Below are 19,749 nucleotides of genomic sequence, written 5' to 3' on the forward strand. Positions count from 1 at the left end.
GGGCCTCAGTTGCCTCATCTGGAAAATGGGGATGAAGACTGTGAGCCCCCCGTGGGACATTCTAATCACCTTGTAACCTCCCCAGTGCTTAGAACAGTGCTTTGCACATAGTAAGCGCTTAATAAATGCCATAAAAAAAAGATAACTGAGGCACAGAGAAGTTGTGACTTGCCCAAAGTCACACAGCTGACAATTGGCAGAGCCGGGATTTGAACCCATGACCTCCGACTCCAAAGCCCGGGCTCTCTTCCACTGAGTCACACTGCTTCTCTTGCACAGGAAAAGCGTGCCTGCTGTCAATAATAATTAGGCTATTTGTTAAGCGCGTGCTATGTGCCAGGCACTGTACTGAGCGCCGGGGTGGATAGAAGCAAATTGGGTTGGACACAGTCCTTAGTAATAATAATAATAATAATAACAACAATGGCATTTGTTAAGCGCTTACTATGTGCAAAGCACTGTTCTAAGTGCTGGGGAGGTTACAAGGTGACCAGGTTGTCCCACGTGGGGCTCAGTCTTCATCCCTATTTTACAGATGAGGGAACTGAGTCACAGAGAAGTTAAGTGACTTGCCCAAAGTCGCACAGCTGACAATTGGCAGAGCCGGGATTTGAACCCATGACCTCCGACTCCAAAGCCTGTGCTTTTTTCCACTGAGTCACTTCTTCTGTTGCACAGGAAAAGCATGCCTGCTGTCAATAATAATTACAGTATTTGTTAAGCGCGTATGTGCCAGGCACTGTACTGAGCGCCGGGGTGGATAGAAGCAAATTGGGTTGGACACAGTCAATAATAATAATAATAATAATAATAATAATAATAATGATGGCATTTGTTAAGCACTTACTATGTGCAAAGCACTGCTCTAAGTGCTGGGGAGGATACAAGGTGATCAGGTTGTCCCACATGGGGCTCAGTCTTCATTCCCATTTTACAGATGAGGTAACTGAGGCACAGAGAAGTTAAGTGACTTCCCCAAAGTCACACAGCTGACAAGTGGCGGGGCCGGGATTTGAACCCTCGACCTCGTAGACTGTGAGCCCACTATAGGTTGCCAACTTGGACTTCCCAAGCGCTGAGTCCAGCGCTCCGCACGCAGTAAGCGCTCAATCAATACGAATGAATGAATGACCTCTGACTTCCAAGCTGTCCTTATCCCGCGTGAGGCTCGCAGTCGCAATCCCCATTTTACAGGTGGGGGAACTGAGTCACCGAGAAGTGAAGTGACTTGCCCAAGGTCACACAGCAGGCAAGGCTGCCACCAGCCCCGTAACGTCCCATATCTGGGCCGGCGTCCCCAGCTTCCCCGATCCCTTCGCGACGTGATAACCCGCGCCTGGAGGAACTGAGACGCGGCCGCCACCCGGGAATTTGCGTGGAGCCGGTCCGGGCTCCGGGTTCAGGTTTGCCGTCCGTCTGAAGCGGAGGATGCTAATCGTTGTATTTGGGAAGCGCTTATAAAGGCTGCCGGGGAAACGCCACCCCGATGCTGTAGTTCAACGTTGGAGAAACCAAAGCGGGCGCTCTGTCTGCCGGTGAGGGGACTTGGAAAGGGAATAGAAAGGGAGAGGGGAGAAGCGCATGGCTCAGTGGAAAGAGCCCGGGCTTTGGAGTCAGAGGTCATGGGTTCAAATCCCGGCTCCCGGCTGGGTGACTTTGGGCAAGTCACTTAACGTCTCTGGGCCTCAGTTCCCTCATCTGGAAAACGGGGATGAAGACTGTGAGCCCCCCCCGTGGGACAACCTGATCACCTTGTAACCTCCCCAGCGCTTAGAACATAGTAAGCGCTTAATAAATGCCATTATAAAAAAAAAAAACGGCGGGGGGGACGTTAGCGACAGCCAGTGACTGGAGAATAATAATAACGATGGCATTTATTATGCACTTACTATGTGCAAAGCGCCGTTCTAAGCGCTGGGGAGGTGACAAGGTGATCAGGTTGTCCCCCGGGGGGCTCACAGTCTTCATCCCCATGTGACTGATGAGGGAACTGAAGCACAGAGAAGTGAAGTGGCTTGCCCAAAGTCACACAGCTGACAGTTGGCAGAGCCAGGATTTGAACCCGTGACCTCTGACTCCAAAGCCCAGGCTCTTTCCATAGAGCCACACTGCTTCTCTGTGAGGCTCCAACAAGGCCTAAGAGAAAGAGAACAGGCCTGGGAATCAGAGGCCCCAAGTTCCAATCCTGACGCTGCCTCACATTTGCTGTATAATAATAATAATAATGATGGCATTTATTAAGTGCTTACTATGTGCAAAGCACTGTTCTAAGTGCTGGGGAGGTTACCAGGTGATCAGGTTGTCCCCCGTGGGGCTCACAGTCAATCCCCATTTTACAGATGAGGGAACTGAGGCCCAGAGAAGTGAAGTGACTTGCCCAAGGTCACACAGCTGACAATTAGTGGAGCCGGGATTCGAACCCGTGACCTCTGACTCCAAAGCCCGGGCTCATTCCATTGAGCCACGCCGCTTCTCTACCTTGGGCAAGTCACTTAACTCCTCTGTGCCTCGGTTCCCTCATCTGCAAATTGGGGATTAAGTCCCTGCTCTGCCTCTGATTTAGACTGGGAGCCACATGTGGGACTTGATGATCTTGCCACTACCCCAGTGCTTAGTACAGCACTTGGCACATAGTAAGCACTTAACAAATACCACTATTTGAGGTTATTATTGTTGTTGTTTGGGTTGTATGTGGTGACCCGCCATTGACCAGGACTTGATGATCTTGCCTCTCGCTCAGTGCTTAGTACAGCACTTGGCACATAGTAAGCACTTAACCAACACCATTATTTGAGGTTATTATTGTTGTTGTTTTGGTTGTATGTGGTGACCCGCCATTGACAACAGGACTTGATGATCTTGCCTCTCCCCCAGTGCTTAGTACAGCACTTGGCACATAGTAAGCACTTAACAAATACCATTATTTGAGGTTATTATTGTTGTTGTTTGGGTTGTATGTGGTGACCCGCCATTGACAACAGGACTTGATTATCTTGCCTCTCCCCCAGTGCTTAGCACAGCACTTGGCACGTAGTAAGCACTTAACAAATGCCACTATTTAAGGTTATTATTGTTGTTGTTTGGGTTGTATGTGGTGACCCACCATTGACAACAGGACTTGATTATCTTGCCTCTCCCCCAGTGCTTAGTACAGCACTTGGCACATAGTAAGCACTTAACCAATACGACTATTTGAGGTTATTATTGTTGTTGTTTTGGTTGTATGTGGTGACCCGCCATTGACAACAGGACTTGATTATCTTGCCTCTCCCCCAGTGCTTAGTACAGCACTTGGCACATAGTAAGCACTTAACCAACACCACTGTTTGAGGTTATTATTGTTGTTGTTTGGGTTGTATGTGGTGACCCGCCATTGACAACAGGACTTGATGATCTTGCCTCTCCCCCAGTGCTTAGTACAGCACTTGGCACATAGTAAGCACTTAACCAATACCATTATTTGAGGTTATTATTGTTGTTGTTTGGGTTGTATGTGGTGACCCGGCATTGACATCAGGACTTGATGATCTTGCCTCTACCCCAGTGCTTAGTACAGCACTTGGCACATAGTAAGCACTTAACCAATACGACTATTTGAGGTTATTATTGTTGTTCTTTTGGTTGTATGTGGTGACCCGCCATTGACAACAGGACTTGATTATCTTGCCTCTCCCCCAGTGCTTAGTACAGCACTTGGCACATAGTAAGCACTTAACCAATACGACTATTTGAGGTTATTATTGTTGTTGTTTTGGTTGTATGTGGTGACCCAACATTGACAACAGGACTTGATGATCTTGCCTCTCCCCCACTACTTAGTACAGCACTTGGCACATAGTAAGCACTTAACAAATACCATTATTTGAGGTTATTATTGTTGTTGTTTGGGTTGTATGTGGTGACCCACCATTGACATCAGGACTTGATTATCTTGCCTCTACCCCAGTGCTTAGTACAGCACTTGGCACATAGTAAGCACTTAACAAATACCATTATTTGAGGTTATTATTGTTGTTGTTTTGGTTGTATGTGGTGACCCACCATGGCTTAATGGATAGAGCACAGGCCTGGAAAGGTCATGGGTTCTATTGCCGGCTCTGCCACTTGAATGCTCTGTGACCTTGGGCAAGTCACTTAACTTCCCTGTGCCTCAGTTCCCTCATCTGTAAAATGGGGATTAAAACGGTGAGCCCCGGGTGGGACAGGGACTGTGTTCAACCCACCTATCTTGTATCTACCCCAGTGCTTAGAACAGTGCCTGCCAACATAGTAAGTGCTTAACAAATACCATAATTACTAGTATTATATTAATGTCTGTCTCCCCCTGTAGACTGTAAACTCACTGGGGGCAGGGAATATGTCTGTGTCTTGTGGCATTGTACTCTCCCAAGAGCTTAGTATAGTGCTTTGCACACAGTAAGCACTCAGTAAATATGATTGACGGATTGGAGGCAGGGCCTGCTTGGAAGAGTGCGGGACTGAGAGTCAGGAGACCCAGGTGGTAGTCCCAACAGTGTCCCTGATAATAACAGTAATAATAATAATAATAATAATAATAATGGCATTTATTAAGCGCTTGCTGTGTGCAAAGCACTGTTCTAAGCGCTGGGGAGGTTACAAGGTGATCAGGTTGTCCCATTGAGGGGGCTCACAGTCTTAATCCCCATTTTACAGATGATGTAACTGAGGCATAGAGAAGTAAAGTGACACAATCTTAATCCCCATTTTCCAGATGAGGTAACTGAGGCCCAGAGAAGTGAAGTGACTTGCCCAAAGTCACACTGCTGACAGTTGGTGGAGCTGTGATTTGAACCTGTGACCTCTGACTCCAAAGCCCGTGCTCTTTCCACTGAGCCATGCTGCTTCTCTGTTGACCTTAACAAGTCACTTATCCCCCTTTTCCTCCTCTCCTTGTTGTGAGCCCCCGGTAGATTGGAGACTGATCTAATTATCCATATCTACCTCAGTGCTTAGCACAGTGCTTTGGCTTAAGAGCAGCCTAGAGGAAAGAACATTGGTTTGGGAGTCAAAAGAGGAGAGGAGAAAGGGGAGAGAGGGGGAATAGACCTGGGAAGCAGCGTGGCTCAGTGGAAAGAGCCCGGGCTTTGGAGTCAGAGGTCGTGGGTTTGAATTCCGGCTCCGCCACATGCCTGCTGTGTGACCTTGGGCAAGTCACTTCACTTCTCTGAGCCTCAGTTACCTCTTCTTTAAAATGGGAATTAAGACTGTGAGCCCCGCGTGGGACAACCTGATCACCTTGTATCCCCCCAGCGCTTAGAACAGTGCTTTGCACATAGTAAGCTCTTAACAAATGCCATCATTATTATTATTATTATTGTTATTATTCCTGGCTCAACCACTTACCTACTGTGGGATCATGGGCAAATCACTTAACTTCTCTGTGCCTCAGTTGCTTCATCTGCACAAATGGAGATTGAATACCTTTCCTCCCTCTTACTCGGTGTGTGAGCCGGGGACTGTGGCTGACCTGATTTTCTTGTACCTTCCCTAGCACTTAGAACTGTGCTTGACCCGTAGTAAGTGCTTAACAATTACCATTATTATTATTATTATTATTTGATCATTATTGTTATTATGTACATAGGCAGTGCTTAGTAAATATGAGAAGGGGCAGAACTACGCTTAGGTGTAAGCGTAAAGTAAAGACTGTCTGTGTGCTGACTGTGATATTAAGCACTTATTAGGCACCAAGTACTGGGAGCCCACTGTTGAGTAGGGACTGTCTCTATATGTTGCCAATTTGTACTTCCCAAGTGCTTAGTACAGTGCTTTGCACATAGTAAGCGCTCAATAAATATGATTGATGATGATGTCAATCAGCCGTATTTATTGAATGCTTATTGAGAGCAGAGCACTGTAATAAGCGCTTGAGAGAGTCCAACACAACAATATAACAGGCACGTTCCCTGCCCACAATGAGCTTACAGTCCGGAGGATAAATGCCAGAAATTCAGATTGGAGGGAAAGGGGGCAATGCAGGTCTTTATTTGCCACAGACAGGGCCGTGGAAAGCAGATCGTCTTGTCTGATTGCCCCCTGACCTCCACGTTTGACACACTTCAGTGATTCCGGAGTGGAGAGTGGCGCCGGCGCTTCCTGGGATTTTTTTTTCCTGTGAAGAAAGAGCCCAGTGGGTAGCCGGCCGGGAGTGGAAAATGGGGGGAGATGAGGCTCAGCTTTGTGGGTGACCGACCAGAGGTCGGGAAACAGGACGGTGGAAGCTTGCAAAATCTAACGACCGCTCTGCTCCGTTTTCTCCGGCCGACTCCTGGATCCGTCTGGATGGGAACAGGATTTATTGATGACGGTCCTCGGTTATTCTGGTGACCGTTTCCTTTTAAGCGTCGCTCGCCGAGGCAAATGCCCAAACGGTCTCTCAGGTTGCTCTCCAAATAGCCAGCCCCAGGGGTGGCCATGCCCATGGGGAGCTTTAGATTGGACTGACAACCTGTTCTTTCTGTGACCATCTGCCTCCTGCCTCCTCACAGATGGGCATGGGTGCCCCTGGGGGGGGTCTTCCTTGGCTCTTGGCCGCGGACGGTTTTGGATGCCAGTTTCGGCCTGTGGCCCGTCACGTATCCCTCGAGTGCCAGCTGAGTTGTGCTTCTCGGCGGTTGCCGAAACCAGTGAAGCACACAGCGAATCAATTAGTTGTGTCTACGCGTGATCGAGAACACAAGACACCCGAAGACATCCAAAATCCACCGCGTTTCCTCTCTGGCAGCAGTGTATATCAAGCAGGCATTTGGGGAGTGTAGAGTAGCATAGTGATATTCCCTGTCCACAAGGAGCTTATACCGTAACGGGTTTTTTTTCTGCCAAATCTCTGGTAAGCGCTCTGAAAGAAGTCGAATTTGCCAATTAAATAATATAGACAAAGGCTTCAGCTCTCCTGTCTCGTCTGGCATTCCGAAACAAGAAGCCAACTCCGGTGGGAGTCCTAGTCAACTGAGGAACGTAGTCCCTTAGCAAGAAGATGTACGGCGGGCGGGCCTCAGTCCCATCGTAAAGACCCCAAACTCCGCCACGTTCCTATCTCGGAAGTCCCATCAGGAGAAAACGCTCCTCGCCTTAGGGAAGCCGGCAGTCCCAAGGAGAAACCCGGGAATGAGAAAACAAGCTGTGTTCCCGGAATGGCTTTCCGGGAAACTGGAGGACAGCGAGGCAGTCTTGTTGCCGGGTAGTGGGGCCCAGAGCCGAGGGCTCCGGGCTCCGGGCTCCGAGCGCAGGCGGGATTGCCCAGGCCCGGCTCGGCCACGTGCGCAGGGTGTGTACCTCCCCAGCGCCGCCTTCCAGAAGCCCGGCGGTTCCTCCTGGCCCCTGTTGGCACCTGGGCCCAACTGCCCTCCCTCTGGCCAGCAATCTGGAAAGGTCCCCTTCTCCCCCTTTCTCTCGTCCCCCTCTTTCTCTTCCCTCCTCGTTTTTCCTTCCCCCTTCTCTCCTCTCCCCTCCTCCCCTCTCTCCTCACCCCCTCTCCCCCTCTTTCTCTCCTCCTCCCTCTTTCTCTCCTCCTCCCTCTTTCTCTCCTCCTCCCTCTTTCTCTCCTCCTCCCTCTTTCTCTCCTCCTCCCTCTTTCTCTCCTCCTCCCTCTTTCTCTCCTCCTCCCTCTTTCCTCCTCCCTCTTTCTCTCCTCCTCCCTCTTTCTCTCCTCCTCCCTCTTTCTCTCCTCCTCCCTCTTTCTCTCCTCCTTTCTTTCCTCCCTCTCCTTCTCCCTCTTTCTCATCCCCCTTTCTCTCTTTCCCCCCTCTTTCTCTCCTCTCCCCCTTTTTTCACCCCCTCCTCTTCTCTCCCTCTCTCCCATCTCTTCCTTCCCCTCATCCTACCCTTTCTCTCCCTCTTCCCTCTCTCCTCTTTCTTCCACGTCCCTTCCTCGCCCTCCCCCACGTCCTTCTTCTCCCTTTCTCTCCCCCTCTCCTTTCCTCCCTCTCCTTCTCCCTCTTTCTCATCCCCCTCTTTCTCTCTTTCCCCCTCTCTTTCTCTCCTCTCCCCCTTTTTTCACCCCCTCCTCTTCTCTCCCTCTCTCTCATCTCTTCCTTCCCCTCATCCTACCCTTCCTCTCCCTCATCCTACCCTTCCTCTCCCTCTTCCCTCTCTCCTCCCTCTCCCCATCCCTTCCTCGCCCTCCCCCACGTCCTTCTTCTCCCTTTCTCTCCCCCTCTCCCTTTCTCTATTTCCCCATTCCCTCCCTCCCCCATCTCTCTCTCCCCATGTCTCTCTCTCCCCATGTCTCGCTCTCCATGTCTCTCCCCATCACTCTCTCTCCCTGTCTCTCTCTTCCCCCTCTCCCTTTCTCCCCCCTCCTTTCTCCCCCCTCCTTTCTTCCCTCCCCCCTGCATCTGACATAACCTCTGCCTACTTCACAGGCCGGTTCTTTGATGAGAACGAGTCCCCCGTTGATCCGCAGCGGGGCTCTAAAGTGGCGGATTACAACGGGGACGATGGGAACGTAGGTGAGTACGAGGCGGACAAGCAGGCCGAGCTGGCCTACAATGAGGAAGAGGATGGTGACGGTGGCGAAGAAGACATCCAAGGTGAGCACCGGCCTGCTCTCCGCGCTGTGAACGTGAAACCCGCCTCCGTGCCACAGGTTGAATTTGTGTAGCATCCCGGCCCCGGCCACAGCTGGGAGCACTGCTTCCCGGACTTCCTGTTGCCGAAAACTCATTCGATTGGCTGCGGTTCCCAAATATAACGTCCTTTCGGGAGTTAAGGGCCTGCCGGGGTTCATCGACCTCCAGGACTTAACCCGGTTGCACCGAGGCGCCTTTGGAGATGGCGGAAACCTCTCCGGTCTCGAAACTCGGCACGTTGGCGCGGAGCGCACAGATTCAACGCATCTCCCTCGTGAGCCCGGTGTGCATGCCGCCTCCTCCATCTGTTGTGTCGCATGCTTCTGCAAAGTGTGGAGTCCCGTGCTCTGTCGGCCAGTCTGCCGGCTGCCCGGAGGGCCAGCGGCCTGCATTTCTGTGGCCAAGTCCCCCTCTTTCAAAGAGTAGAAGTTGGTTGTGGAATCGACCGGAGGTCTGGGTCCGGGGCCCACGATGGCATTGCCCGGGGGGAAACAAAAGTCCATTTACACTAGCTGCTTTTGTCATTTGTTTTTGACTTTCCTCTTCCCCCTACTGCCCACCCTTCCTCCTCCTGCTCCTCCTTCTCCTCCTCCTCTCCCACCCCAGTCCCCCTTTTTGGGCAACCTGACTTTCCTTTTGGGATCCTGAGCAGCCGGTTTGGCGAGCAGGAGGAGCCAATTTGTAGAAGGGCATTATAACCACTTGCCCGCCACGGGGAGTGGGGGGTGGACAGACGGACGACTGTGCTCTCAGGGCACGGGCCTGGCTCCGTCTGCAGCCGGCCGCTGGCTATCGGGGTTGGAGGCGCTTGGAGTGAGATGGATCGATGAGGGGCTTGCCCGTGGCCTGACCCGTTCATTCTTCCGAGTCCCTTAGTCCCCGGCAAAAACTTCCTTGTGGGAGATGGGTCCAGAGGCGAGAGGAGGGCAACTTGAACAGTTGAGGTTGCCACACGAGGAGTGGCAGCCCGCCAAGCGGGTCAAGAGTGGGAGAGAGGAGCCTGGGGCTGGCAGATGGGGAGGGGAGAGCACCAGGGGCCCCAGCACCTCAAGAGGGGCCAAAGGGAGAGTTGCCGGGGAGTAGCAACCAGTGGCAGCGGTGCCCGGATGCCAGGCTGGGACGGAGTCGGGGATTCTTTATAGTGGCTCGGATTCGGATGTTCTCAGTTGTTCGTGGATTGGCTCCGTCCAATCCCATGTAAACACGTAAGTGGTTGATACAATACCTCCTCTTTTAGTGCAGCACTGTTATCCGGATTCCAGGAGTACGGTAGCACTCAAGGTAGTTGTTGAGCACCTGTTCTGTGCTGGGCACGGTGCTAAGCGCTGGGGCAAATACCATAGAGTGTGATTGGGTATTGCCCTGGCCCGGCCCCAGATTCACGATCTAACGGGAGAGAGCCAGAAGAGTGAATTTCACCCGGCAATAAATCACGAGCGAAATAGGCCTAAGATGCCAGCATCACTTAGAGGGGTTAATTGATCCTTGGAAGTTGGGGGAGGTCGTGCTCAGGTGCTTGACCGCTCCGGGTGATGGGTTCAAACTGCAGGAGCTCCCCAGCACCTTAAGTTCCTGGGGATTTTGTCCCAAAGTGGGTCCCAAGGTTGGGATGACATGGGGACTGGGGGCTGCTGGAATCTTCTGTCTTCTGAGGGTCAGCGGATGCCCTCTTTTATGAGACGTGTCTGCCAGTATGGGTTGAGGGTCACGGCCAGGGCTCCGCCTGAGAGACGGACAATGAAAGGAGGGAGGGTCTTCACTTCTCAGTTTAACCCAAATGCCCTTGGCGGATGTAGTCTTTGGGTGACTCATCGTGGAGTACGGGGGGAGCTGGAGTGAACAGGGATGACCACCCCATTTGACCTGCGGGGAAGGGGCCGTCGGAAGGCCGAACTGAGCAGAAACATGCCCTCCCCTTGTCCCCCCTCCTCTGGGAGAAGACCGGAGAAGTCCAGGCGAGGTTCCAAGGATCTCTGAGCACCTTTGGATCCCTGGGACAACAACAGTGGCAGCAGCAGCGTACATGGAACCGGCCCGGGGGGTGCTCAGCCTTTGAGCTGCGCCCAGGGGTTTTTGGGGGGCCACTAAGTGTACTTCTTAGCTGGCACCCGGATGGCCTCGTTTCTCCAAGGTGGCCCGCAAACCATTTTCTCCTTTTTCACGAGGGGCCCCATTTTGGACCAAGGACTCAGCTACCATAACAGCAGTGGTAATAATAATAATAATAATAATAATGATGATGGCATTTATTAAGCGCTTACTATTCACAAAGCACTGTTCTAAGCTCTGGGGACGGTTACAAGGTGATCAGGATGTCCCCCAGGGGGGCTCACAGCCTTAATCCCCATTTTACAGATGAGGAAACTGAGGCACAGAGAATAATAATAATAATGACATTTGTTAAGCGCTTACTATGTGCAGAGCACTGTTCTAAGCGCTGGGGGGATACAAGGTGATCAGGTTGTCCCACATGGGGCTCACAGTCATCATCCCCATTTTGCAGATGAGGTCACTGAGGCTCTGAGAAGTTAAGTGGCTTGCCCAAGGTCACACAGCAGACATGTGGCAGAGCCGGGATTCGAACCCACGACCTCTGACTCCAAAGCCCGGGCTCTTTCCACTGAACCACGCTGCTTCTCTAAGTGAAGTGACTTGCCCAGGGTCACGCAGCTGACAATTGGCGGAGCCGGGATTTGAACCCATGACCTCCGACTCCAAAGCCCGGGCTCTTTCCACTGAGCCACGCTGCTTCTCTGGTAGTAGTCCTAGTATTGATCATCATCATCAATCGTATTTATTGAGCGCTTACTATGTGCAGAGCACTGTACTAAGCGCTTGGGAAGTCCAAATTGGCAACATATAGAGACAGTCCCTACCCAACAGTGGGCTCACAGTCTAAAAGAATAAAATAAATATCGGTAATGGTGGGCCAAGAACTCTACTGAGCGCTGGGAAAGAATAAACGGGTGGAAATGAGAAGCAGTGTGGCCTAGTGGCTCCAGCACGGGCCTGGGAGCCAGAAGGACCTGGGTTCTAATGCTGGCTCCTCTACTTGTCTGCTGTGTGACCCTGGGCAAGTCACATATTTGCCTGGCAAACAGTAAGTGCTTTAACATCGTACATATTTATGCTTTTTTAAAAATCAGACCCAATCCCCGATGCCCGAGGGGATCCTAATCTAAGAACCGAAGGCGGAGAGAAGGCCTGGAGGCACCTAGGGAGAGCTGAAACGATAAGGTGGGAAAAGAAGGAGAAGACAAGGATAAATCCACAAGAGAAAAACGTGGAGCAGCAGGAGAGTTCAGGAGCCAGAGGAGTGGGATGTCGGGCTCCTCGGAGGCTTCACAGCCCCCATCACCCCTGCAGCTGCCCTGGTCTTCCTGGAGACCTCATGCTTTCCCGGGAAAGAGCAGAGTGGAAGTTTTGAGCAGTTGCCCCCCGATAGCAGCGTGGCTCAATGGAAAGAGCCCGGGCTTTGGAGTCAGAGGTCATGGGTTCAAATCCCGGCTCCGCCACTTATCAATCAATCAGTCGTATTTATTGAGCGCTTACTGTGTGCAGAGCACTGTACTAAGCACTTGGGAAGTACAAGATGGCAACGTATAGAGACAGTCCCTACCCAACAGTGGGCCCACAGTCTAAAGGGGAGACAGAGAACAAAACCAAACATACTAACAAAATAAAATAAATAGAATAGATATGTACAAACAAAATAAATACATAAATAAATAGAGTAATAAATATGTGCAAACATATATACAGTTGCTGTGGGGAAGGGAAGGAGTTAAGATGGGGGGGATGGAGAGGGGAGAGGAAGGAAGGGGCTCAGTCAGTTGTCAGCTGTGTGACTTTGGGCAAGTCACTTCACTTCTCTGGGCCTCAGTTCCCTCATCTGTAAGATGGGGATGAAGACTGTGAGCCCCTCCCCATGGGACAACCTGATCACCTTGTATCTCCCCCAGCGCTTAGAACAGTGCTTTGCACATAGCGCTTAATAAATGCCATCATTATCATTAGTATTCCCTGAGCCGGGACCGCTATCCCAGTGCAAGAGGCGGCGATAGGAGGGCAGAAGGTTTCTGAAATTCTTCGAAGGATAAAGGAAGAGGGGTGGAAATAATTTCTTCCTTTTTTCCCCCTCCTTAAGGCTCATGGGAAATGGTTTGAGGCTCAAGCTTTGATGACCCTTGAACCAAAAATAGAATATTGACCAAGAGCCCGTATCGTCCCCAGACTCGGACTTCTGCGAGCCGATGTGGAGAAGGCAGTCGCTCTTCCTTGGAACGGTTTCTAGATCTTGAAGGAGCGCCGCGTGCTCCTTAGTTCATTCATTCATTCATTCAATCGTATTTATTAAGCGCTTACTATGTGCGAAGCACTGTTCTAAGCGCTGGGGGGGACACAAGGTGATCAGGTTGTCCCACGGGGGGCTCACAGTCAACCCCCATTTTCCAGATGAGGGAACTGAGGCCCAGAGAAGTGAAGTGACTTGCCCAAGGTCACGCAGCTGGCAACTGGCAGAGCCGGGATTTGAACCCATGACCACTGACTCCAAAGCCCGGGCTCTTTCCACTGAGCCACGCTGCCGATCTGTACTTCCCAAGCGCTTAGCACAGTGCTCTGCTCACAGTAAGCGCTCAAAAATACGATTGAATGAATGAATGAAGAAATAACTACTGTTACTGCTGCTACTACTACCACCATGCCATTACTCTATTTATTTTATTTGTACATATTTATTCCGTTTATTTTGTTTCGTTAATATGTTTTGCTTTGGTTCTCTGTCCCCTTGGGCCGAGGCAATTACCGATCGAGGGAGGCCATCACTTTCCTGCAGCGGGAGGACTGATGCGCGGCCGTCCTCTCCGGCTGATGCTGCCGGGTTGGGCTCGGTCTGCCGGGTGTAGGGATGATAATTGTGGTATTTAATAATAATAATGGCATTTGTTAAGCGCTTACTATGTGCAAAGCACTGTTCTAAGCGCTGGGTATTTGTTAAGCTCTTACTACGTGCCAGGCACTGTACTAAGCGCTGGGGTGGATACAAGCAGATGGGGTTGGACACAGTCCCTGCCCCTTGAGGGGCTCACGTTCTCAGTCCCCATTTTACAGATGAGGGGACTGAGGCCCAGAGGAGTGAAGTGACTCGGGTCGGGGAGTGCCTGTGACACCCGCGCCAGCCTGACAGGGTCCCCTCCCGCTCGCCCTGCCCTCTCTTTGGGGGTCTGCACGCTGCGTGGTGCCCACCCCCGGCTCCTGCACCGTCTAATGGAAACAGGCCCACCAGAGAGAGACAAGAAAAGGCAATTTGTCTTTGGGAAGGAGGATCCCGCAAAGGGAGAACGGGACAAGTGAGAGGAAAAAGACAAAAAGACCAAGTTCTTTTATTTATTATTTTCAGATGGTATTTGGTAAGGGAAGCAGCGTGGCTCAGTGGAAAGAGCCCGGGCTTTGGAGTCAGAGGTCGGGGGTTTGAATCCTGGCTCCGCCACGTGTCTGCTGTGTGACCTTGGGCAAGTCACTTAACTTCTCTGAGCCTCAGTTCCCTCATCTGTAAAATGGGGATTAAGACTGTGAGCCCCACGTGGGACAACTTAATCACCTTGTATCCTCCCCAGCGCTTAGAACAGTGCTTTGCAGATAGTAAGCGCTTAACAAATGCCATCATTATTATTATTATTATTATTATTATTAAGCGCTTACAAGCGCTTAGTACAGTGCTCTGCACATAGTAAGTGCTCAATAAATACGATTGATGACTATGTGGCCTTCCCAGACTGAGCCCCTTCCTTCCGCTCCCCCTTGTCCCCCCCTCCATCCCCCCATCTTGCCTCCTTCCCTTCCCCACAGCACCTGTATATATGTATATATGTTTGTACATATTTATTACTCTATTTATTTATTTTACTTGTACATATCTATTCTATTTATTTTATTTGGTTAGTATGTTTGGTTTTGTTCTCTGTCTCCCCCTTTTAGACTGTGAGCCCACTGTTGGGTAGGGACTGTCCCTATATGTTGCCAGTTTGTACTTCCCAAGCGCTTAGTACAGTGCTCTGCACATAGTAAGCACTCAATAAATACGATTGATGATGATGATGATTTATTTTACTTGTACATATCTATTCTATTTATTTTTATTTTGTTAGTATGTTTGGTTTTGTTCTCTGTCCCTCCCGCCCTTTTAGACTGTGAGCCCACTGTTGGGTGGGGACTGTCTCTATATGTTGCCAACTTGGACTTCCCAAGCGCTTAGTCCAGTGCTCTGCCCACAGTAAGCGCTCAATAAATACGATTGATTGATTGATGTGGCAGGCACTGTACTAAGCACTGGGGTAGATACAAGCTAATCAGGTGGGCACAGTCCATGAGGCTCACAGTCTTACTCCCCACTGTACAGATGAGGTACCGGAGGACAGAAGCAGGAAGTGACTTGCCCAGGGTCACACAGCAGCCGAGTGGCAGAGGCAGGATTAGAACCCAGGGCCTCCTGACTCTCGGGCCTTTGCTCTAATAGGCCATGCTACTTCTCAGGACTTTTCTTCTTAGGACTTGATCAGGCTGTGGAGTAGAGGCCTGCTCTACTCCTTTTAGACTGTGAGCCCACTGTTGGGTAGGGACTGTCTCTATATGTTGCCAACTTGGACTTCCCAAGCGCTTAGTACACAGTAAGCGCTCAATAAATACGATTGATTGATTGATTGCTGGGGAGAGTCCCCTTTGCTCCCACGCGGGAGCCAGCCCCGCCCGGCCGGTGGAGGGGCCGCCTGCCCTCCTCTGTCCTCGGGCTGTGGCGAACCTGGGGGCGAAGAGGACGCAGGAAAAGAGGCTGTGGAAAATTCCTCAGAAACCAGTGGGGAAGGCGCCCGCCTCTTCTCCCGACACTCCGGGTTCTCTGCGGTCCCCGGTTGCCCCTGAGGATGGAGAAGAAGCGGAGCCATCAAGCTTCTTCAGCGGAGGGGGGCTTGGGGTGGCCGCCCGGTTGGCCTGAGCGTCTTCTAGGGGCTCCCCCCCTAAGGGAGAGGTGCCAGGGGGCCTTCCCCCTTTTACAGGCTCCTCTCCAACTTGGCAATCTTCCGGAGCGAGCACTCCGGGCCCCCTCCTTCCCTCTGCCCCCAGTTCTTAAGCGACTCTATCCGCCTCATGGGCGGGGAGTGTGCCAGTTCTCTCTGTGTTGTATTTTCCAAGCGTTTAGCACGGTGTGACAGCCGTGGCATTTACTGATCGCTGTACCTGTCATGGGGGTAGAGCCCACTGTGAGCCCACTGTTGGGTAGGGACTGTCTCTATATGTTGCCAGTTTGTACTTCCCAAGCGCTTAGTACAGTGCTCTGCACATAGTAAGCGCTCAATAAATACGATTGATGATGATGATGGTAGAGGGGAAAGGGTCACTCCACCCCATCACCAAGATCTAATTCAGCGCTGTTAAGTACCCAAGCCGAACCTATCCTCTCTCCTGTCTGTGATTCCGCGGGTCCTTCCTCCAGCCGAGGAGGGTGCCCTGTATAATAATAATAATAATAATGAGATCTATCAAGCGCTTACTACGTGCCAAGTACTAGTTTTAAGAGCCGGTGCCCCATATTGAGGTCCTGCCCGCCCGGGTGCCCCCAAAGATGAGGCGGAGTGAGGGGCGGGGGCCGTGGGCGAATTCTGACGTCTCGGTGTTTCGGTTGCAGACGACGAGGAGCGAGAACTTCAGATGGACCCCGCGGACTACGGCAAGCAGCGCTTCAACGACGTCCTGTAAATCCCGCCGCCGAGGAAGACGGCAGGAAGGCCGAGCGCGACGACCGCCGGACCCGCTCGGCTCCGGGGCTCCCTGGCTCTCGCCGCCGGAGTCGGTTGTCAAGAAACAGGAAAAGCGGATCTCTTCAGAAACAACAAGTGCGCTGAGAACTTTAACAGATGAATGCGAGAGACGCTTGGGATCCCATACACACGTCCATCCGTGAACTCTTTCGTCTTGCATCATCCCAGCTGGAGCTGCTTGGGCTCCCTTTCAGCGAGCCGGTCGATGAGGAAAGCCAAACAGATAGATTTCAGAACTTACCGAGTCCGCCTCGGTTCTACAAACGGTTCGACTGGAGAAACGTCTCGGTTCGTCGTTTCCCAGGTGGCGCGTCGTCGCCTAGAGCAGACCCACGGAGGGCACAGGGATACGGTGACATCCCGCTCCTTTTCCGAACTCACGAATTCTCCGTTAGCCTGAGATGTGTTTGGCCCCAGCGTCGTAGCTTCCGTTTGTCCGCCCCGAGCCGCTCGACCGGTGTCCTCCTCCCCCGGCTTAGGGTAGTCCCAGGGGCCTCCGCAAGGACCCACGGGGCCAAATTGTGTGTGCGAGACAACCCCACTCCCGGCTCCCCGCCTTCCCTTCTCCTCTGCACACTTTTTTTTAACGTGGGTGCTGTTTTGTATTTTGCAGAGAGTGGAGCTACCTGGAAGCACATGTGTGCCATGTCTGTGAGTTGCACCTTAGTTCTCAAAATGAAGAGCCGCCCGGTTAACACAGCTCTCATCCTCCGTCCCCCCCCAGCGCCGTTTAACGTTGGCCACCATTTCTAGGTTTCCGAGTCGGGAACAGCGGCCGGTCCGGTCCAGAGCGTTCACATCGGGATCGCCGAGTCCTCCTCCCGGTGAGACTGACCCAACATTTTCCCAGTTCCCACCCGGAGGCTCAGAGCGCTTCCTTGGAGCCCCGCTCGGTCGGGAGGAGGAGGAGCTGGGACACGGCAGTCGGGATGAGGGAATGTTCAGAACAGTGGAAGTCGGAGTCTTCTACAACCTTTCCGTTCCCGTCCGCCGGGAGAACTGCAGTACATCCTTCGGGATTCCTGCACAGGCGACGCCCACCGCACTCGCCCTTCTCCCAAGCGTCCGCCTGCCCGAAATGGACCGCGGTTCCCTGCCGGCGTCTGATCACTCCGCTCTTGCGGCTCTCCTGCCTCAAGGAAGTGGAGACTTTCGTGGGGACTCTGGTTTGAGGCATTTCGGGGGATTTAAGGCTCTTGATCCAAACTCTGGTTCTGAAGGCTGCGGTTGAGAGCACAAAAAATAGGATCTGGTCTCGTCTCAGGTTCAAGTCTGAAGTCAAAACCTACTTGGGAGGGAATTGCCTTGTTGCTGGCAGGTTGTGGTTTTTCCCTCAAGCGGAGGGGCTGTGGCCCCGCCTTGAGAGCTCTGCGGGGAGAGAAGATCATTTCTTAAAGGGTCCCTCCTCTTCTCCCCCTCCGCCGCCCCCCGTTTCGTCGGTTCAGGCCCTCCCGGGAGGTGATTGTTGGAAAAAAACCATTTTGAGCCATTTTAAATCAGGGCGGGGGCTCGAAAGGGCTTCCGGTAAAGCCTAAGAACCGCCCCCTCGCCCCCGAAAAAATACCTTCTCAAATTCAAACTTGGAAAAAACAAATCCGCTTGTGAGGTGAAACAGCCGTTTGGCCTTCGGCGGAGCCATCACTTCTGGTCCTGGCAAGAGTTTTGCACGTAGCAGCCCCTGCTTCTTACGGACTTGGAGATCTTGGACCATTGGACCGATCAACTCACTTCATCCACCGCCCCACCCCGCCTCCGACTCTAAAAATATTCCCGTGCATTCATCCCATTTCTCCATTCAGTAGTCTTTTAATCTTGCTGGTTGTACACTCTTAAAGTTTTACTTCTGCCTTAAGGTTTAATCCTTTTTATGTAGTTTTGCCCCGAAATAAGTGTTGAGTTTGATGGCTCTGCTGTTGAAACCACGAGTTGACTGGGTTCAAAATTAAGAATTAATAAAAAAAAAAAAGTCTTGTTTAAGTTTTGCGGTTTGGGTGCTTGGTTCTGAATCTCCAACAGCAAGGTTGAAACCACAAGTTGCGTTCAAAATTAAGAATTAATAAAAAAAAAAAAAGTCTTGTTTAAGTTTTGCGGTTTGGGTGCTTGGTTCTGAATCTCCAACAGCAAGTGTGTGGCTCAATGGAAAGAGCCCGGGCTTTGGAGTCAGAGTTCATGGATTCGAATCCCGGCTCTACCAATTGTCAGCTGTGTGACTTTGGGCAAGTCACTTCACTTCTCTGGGCCTCAGTTCCCTCATCTGTAAAATGGGGAATAGGATTGTGAGCCCCCCCGTGGGACAAGCTGATCACCTTGTAACCTCCCCAGCGCTTAGAACAGTGCTCTGCACATAGTAAGCGCTTAATAAATACCATTATTATTATTATTATCTAGCTTTACTTCTATTTATTCTGATGACTTGACACCTGTCCACGTGTTTGGTTCTGTTGCCCGTCTCCCCCTTCTAGACTGTGAGCCCGCTGTTGGGTAGGGACCGTCTCTCTATGTTGCCAACTCGGACTTCCCAAGCGCTTAGTCCAGTGCTCTGCACACAGTAAGCGCTCAATAAATACGATTGAATGAATGAATGAACTTCTCTGGGCCTCGGTTACCTCATCTTCTAGACTGAGCCCGCTGTCGGGTAGGGACCGTCTCTGTGTTGCCGACTTGTACTTCCCAAGCGCTTAGTACGGTGCTCTGCACACAGTAAGCGCTCAATAAATGCGATTGAATGAATGTATGAATGAATGAGGCACAGAGAAGTTAGGTGACTTGCCCAAGGTCACACAGCTGACAATTGGCAGAGCCGGGATTTGAACCCATGACCTCCGACTCCCAAGCCCATGCTCTTTCCACTGAGCCACGCTGCTTCTCTGTTTTATTTTCTCTATTTTATCCCACTGTAACCATTTCCACATTTTTTTTAATGGTATTTGTTAAGTGCATACAATCTGCCAGGCACTCTTCTGAACCCTCGGGTAGATACAAATAATAATAATAATAATAATAATAATAATGGTGCTTGTTAAGCACTTACTATGGGCCAGGCACTTAGTAAACAGTGCTAAGCGCTTAGTACAGTGCTCTGCACACAGTAAGCGCTCAATAAATACAATTGATTGATTAAACACTGGGGTGGATACAAGCAAATCAAGTTGAATAATAAGAATGATGGCATTTATTAAGCGCTTACTATGTGCAAAGCACTGTTGTAAGCACTGGGGGAGGATACAAGGTGATCAGGTTGTCCCACGGGGGGGGGCTCACAGTCTTAATCTCCATTTTACAGATGAGGTAACTGAGGCACAGAGAAGTTGTGACTTCATTCAGTTGTATTTATTGAGCGCTTC

At 51.3% G+C, this 19,749-nt stretch overlaps 1 protein-coding gene across 2 annotated transcripts in view; it reads left to right on the forward strand.

Moving 5' to 3' along the window:
- GOLM2 (golgi membrane protein 2) overlaps positions 1-18,485 on the forward strand; it is a 54,048-nt gene extending 35,563 nt beyond the window's left edge. The window contains exons 9-10 of one of the 2 annotated variants that reach the window (XM_038750121.1): positions 8,385-8,552; positions 16,273-18,485. In XM_038750121.1, the coding sequence (XP_038606049.1) occupies positions 8,385-8,552; positions 16,273-16,343 (239 nt within the window). In that variant the 3' untranslated portion in view covers positions 16,344-18,485. The remainder of the gene's footprint in view (positions 1-8,384; positions 8,553-16,272) is intronic. The other variant, XM_038750122.1, reaches the window with a different exon arrangement.
- Positions 18,486-19,749: the final 1,264 nt, after the last annotated feature.

The sequence above is a fragment of the Tachyglossus aculeatus genome, chromosome 8, assembly GCF_015852505.1.
Source record: "Tachyglossus aculeatus isolate mTacAcu1 chromosome 8, mTacAcu1.pri, whole genome shotgun sequence".
Classification (NCBI taxonomy): Eukaryota; Metazoa; Chordata; class Mammalia; order Monotremata; family Tachyglossidae; genus Tachyglossus; species Tachyglossus aculeatus.